The sequence below is a fragment of the Aptenodytes forsteri genome, unplaced genomic scaffold, assembly GCF_000699145.1.
Source record: "Aptenodytes forsteri isolate BGI_AS27 unplaced genomic scaffold, ASM69914v1 Scaffold82, whole genome shotgun sequence".
NCBI classification, from domain to species: Eukaryota; Metazoa; Chordata; class Aves; order Sphenisciformes; family Spheniscidae; genus Aptenodytes; species Aptenodytes forsteri.
Window position 1 is genome coordinate 2,390,798 of NW_008795490.1, and position 3,206 is coordinate 2,394,003.

General features: G+C 45.3%; 1 protein-coding gene across 3 annotated transcripts in view; it reads right to left on the reverse strand.

Annotated features, from left to right (window-relative positions):
• Positions 1 to 1,147, reverse strand: part of RMND1 (required for meiotic nuclear division 1 homolog) — a 20,419-nt gene extending 19,272 nt beyond the window's left edge. For all 3 annotated transcript variants that reach the window (XR_002086214.1, XM_009281413.1, XM_019472651.1), the window contains exon 1: positions 630 to 1,147. Coding sequence is in view for 2 of the 3 variants with exons in the window: in XM_009281413.1 (XP_009279688.1) it covers positions 630 to 1,133 (504 nt within the window). In the remaining variant the exon portion in view is untranslated. The remainder of the gene's footprint in view (positions 1 to 629) is intronic.
• Between the last annotated feature and the right edge of the window lie 2,059 nt (positions 1,148 to 3,206).

Genomic DNA, 3,206 nt, shown 5'->3' on the forward strand with positions numbered 1-3,206 from the left:
CACCTCGATGTCCTTCTTGTAGTGAGGGGCCCAAAACTGAACACAGTATTTGAGGTGCGGCCTCACCAGTGCCGAGTAGAGGGGCACGATCACTTCCCTACTCCTGCTGGCCACACTATTTCTGATGCAGGCCAGGATGCCATTGGCCTTCTTGGCCGCCTGGGCACACTGCTGGCTCATGTTCAGCCAGCTGTCGACCAACACCCCCAGGTCCTTTTCCGACAGGCAGCTTTCCAGCCACTCTTCCCCACGCCTGTAGCGCTGCATGGGGTTGTTGTGGCCCAAGTGCAGGACCCGGCACTTGGCCTTGTTGAACCTCATACAGTTGGCCTTGGCCCATCGATCCAGCCTGTCCAGGTCCCTCTGCAGAGCCTTCCTACCCTCGAGCAGATCAACACTCCCGCCCAACTTGGTGTCGTCTGCAAACTTACTGAGGGTGCACTTGATCCCCTCATCCAGATCACTGATAAAGATATTGAACAAGACCGGCCCCAAAACTGAGCCTAAATCCTCCTCGCTAAACAAACATGTTAATTTCATTAAAATGTTAATCTAAACCCAAATCTGAATCTAAACTAAATTGATGAAGGTCCCTTAATGTTATACAGACTGTAAATTTTATACTTTACCTCCACGTCTGACAGTAGTGGCTGGTTTGTTCTGGATGGCTGCTTGGTCCTTGGTGCCTTCGGTGGCCTCTTAACTGGCTGGTTACTCTGTTTTGGAATAATTTTACCAGCTGATACAACCGAGTAAAATCTTGATGATACATTCCTAAGCTTTTTAATACACTGTGTATTGAGCTTGTAGTTTTCCGTCATCGCCACACCAAAATGTTTCCAGGATGGAAAAAAAACCTCCCCACTCTGATAATAAACATTTTTTCCCAAAGCCGATACATTTCCTTGGAGCAACTGCCAATTCTTGCCTTGCACACATCGACTTGTCAAACAAGGGGAAGCAGTTCTCAGAGCGTACAAATTCCAAGACTTTTCTGTTCTGTGAGCTGTTCTGTCAACTTCATTATCCAGCTTTAATAGCGGACGTCCAGTTTTACTAAAGCTCTGGCATTGGCATATTGTTGTTAAAGCGTGGAAAGGTCTAGTCTGAAGGTGCAGAAGTTTCAGTCTCATTGCTTCCCTCAGAACTGTATTTAAAACAAACAAACAAAATCATCCATCAACTCTTTGGAAAGAAGTAATACTATTTTCTCCTTATCTAAAAGACGACCCATACTCCTTCTGCATGTGTTAGTACTCCTAAGCACATAAACATTAGTGCGATTCAACAGCTTTTTCTCAATGCTATGGAAATACTCTAATTAAGATCGAAACACATTATCGAGCTGTGTGCTTGCAACACATGGTGAAAAAGTAGAATGGGTTGCTATGTCAATATGTAAGCAGACATCTTTTCCTTCTGTTGCTCATTCTGTATAGCAGTCTGCACTCTCAGTAATCCCACTGACGAAATTACTCATGAGCAAGCACACACCTTAAAGAGGACATCAGACTCTGTGAATCATTGTTTTATACATAATTAAAACAATAATTAGATTACTACGTGCTTGCATGGGAATGTCACCTACAGAATACACACATCAGCTCAAACTGCTGTATCGCAAACAGCCAAGCACGGATCCAGCTCCGTTCGTCTGTCTTGACTAGAGCGAGAGCCGAGTCAATCAGGTTACGGTCTTGATCCTGCTAGCACGTACTGGTGCAACAGGGACCGCAAGGCCTGCTTGCAGATCTACCTGTGCTGACGGAAATACGACAGTGTCCTTATTCTGTTACTCCAGACCAAGAGCAAGCTTATTACATTTACGCTACGTTGTATGAGCTAATCAAATAAACTTTGAAAGTATTCACAGACAGTAGACTGAATACCTCAGTGGGTGTGTTTCACTTGCTGAAAAATCGCAGTGTCAAGTCCCCGCCCCCATCTGCTTTTATTAACCAAGAACACTCCCCTCGTGACACAAAATTCATCTTCAGCAAGTTATTAACAAAAAAAAAGTCATTAAGTTGTACAGTTTGAAAAAACTGCCAATTTCAGAATACTTTTCAAAAACAGTGTAAAGAAGGATCTTCAATACCACCCATACATTTAACGTAATGGTTCAAATAAGCATTTTCTTGTGAGAACAAATCGTTGTGTGCTGACTGGAACAAGCCCTCCATCCTGACAAGGATACCTAGATGCTAGCACAATACACACACAACTTGGAAAAAAAAAAACAAAACCAAACATCACCCTGACACAACTTAATGGAAGGGGGTTACACTAATTCTGGTGAGAGGCATACAATTCTACAGAAAAAAAAAAAAAAAAAAAGGAAATAAAAAAAAAAAAAAGGACATAAAACACCTTTAGGCTACCACAGAATAAGTAATTGATATTGGGCATGATTTTATACGCTCTTCACTTGTAGCTTTTTGCCCAATTTGTAAGCCTGTTATTTGCATACTTATTAGAATAAACTAATTATTGTTTTCATTTTAAACTTGTCCTGTATTTAAAAAGCGACCCAGAGACCCAGAAGACTCTGCCCAGGACAAGGCACATTTACCTTTTTAAAGGCCTGTTACCTCTGGATAACCAAGAGAGCTGAAAAACTCAGCAACTGCGACCCAAGGCTGTCGAGAGCCAGGACAAGGGGAGAAGCCTCCGGTAGCGCGGGGTAACTAGCGGAAGGAGACTCACAAATGCCAGGTACGCCGTACTTTCCTAAGCCAACAAAACCTTGTGTCGAATCACAGTGACCCCAGGGGTGATTTTGCAACTGCACAGGCTTACAGCAAGTTACAGGGAAGCAGTGGCCACACAGACTGAATTCCACCGAGGAGCCTTAACGCCAGGTTTGGAGCAGCAGAGGCACCTAGCCAGGAAGCGCAGAATAGAGCAGTCTAAGAAATAAGCGGGCTAAAGAGCTACCACAACCAGACAGCAGGTGCCATCTCCGAACAGCGGAAACAAATCTGCACGGTATTTTCCAACGCCTCTTTGAGACAAGACACGCTTTATTCACGCCCGTTGCCTTTCCAGCCGGCAGACCAAGCTTACTGCGGCAGAGCCAGCAAGATGTACGAATAAACCGGGCCCGCTCTGCCGGCGGGCGGCCCCGCCCGGCCCCCCCCCCCCGGGGGGGCCCCCCCCCCAGGGGAGTGTTTCCCCATAGTTTTCCTCAATTAGGGCCCCCCCCT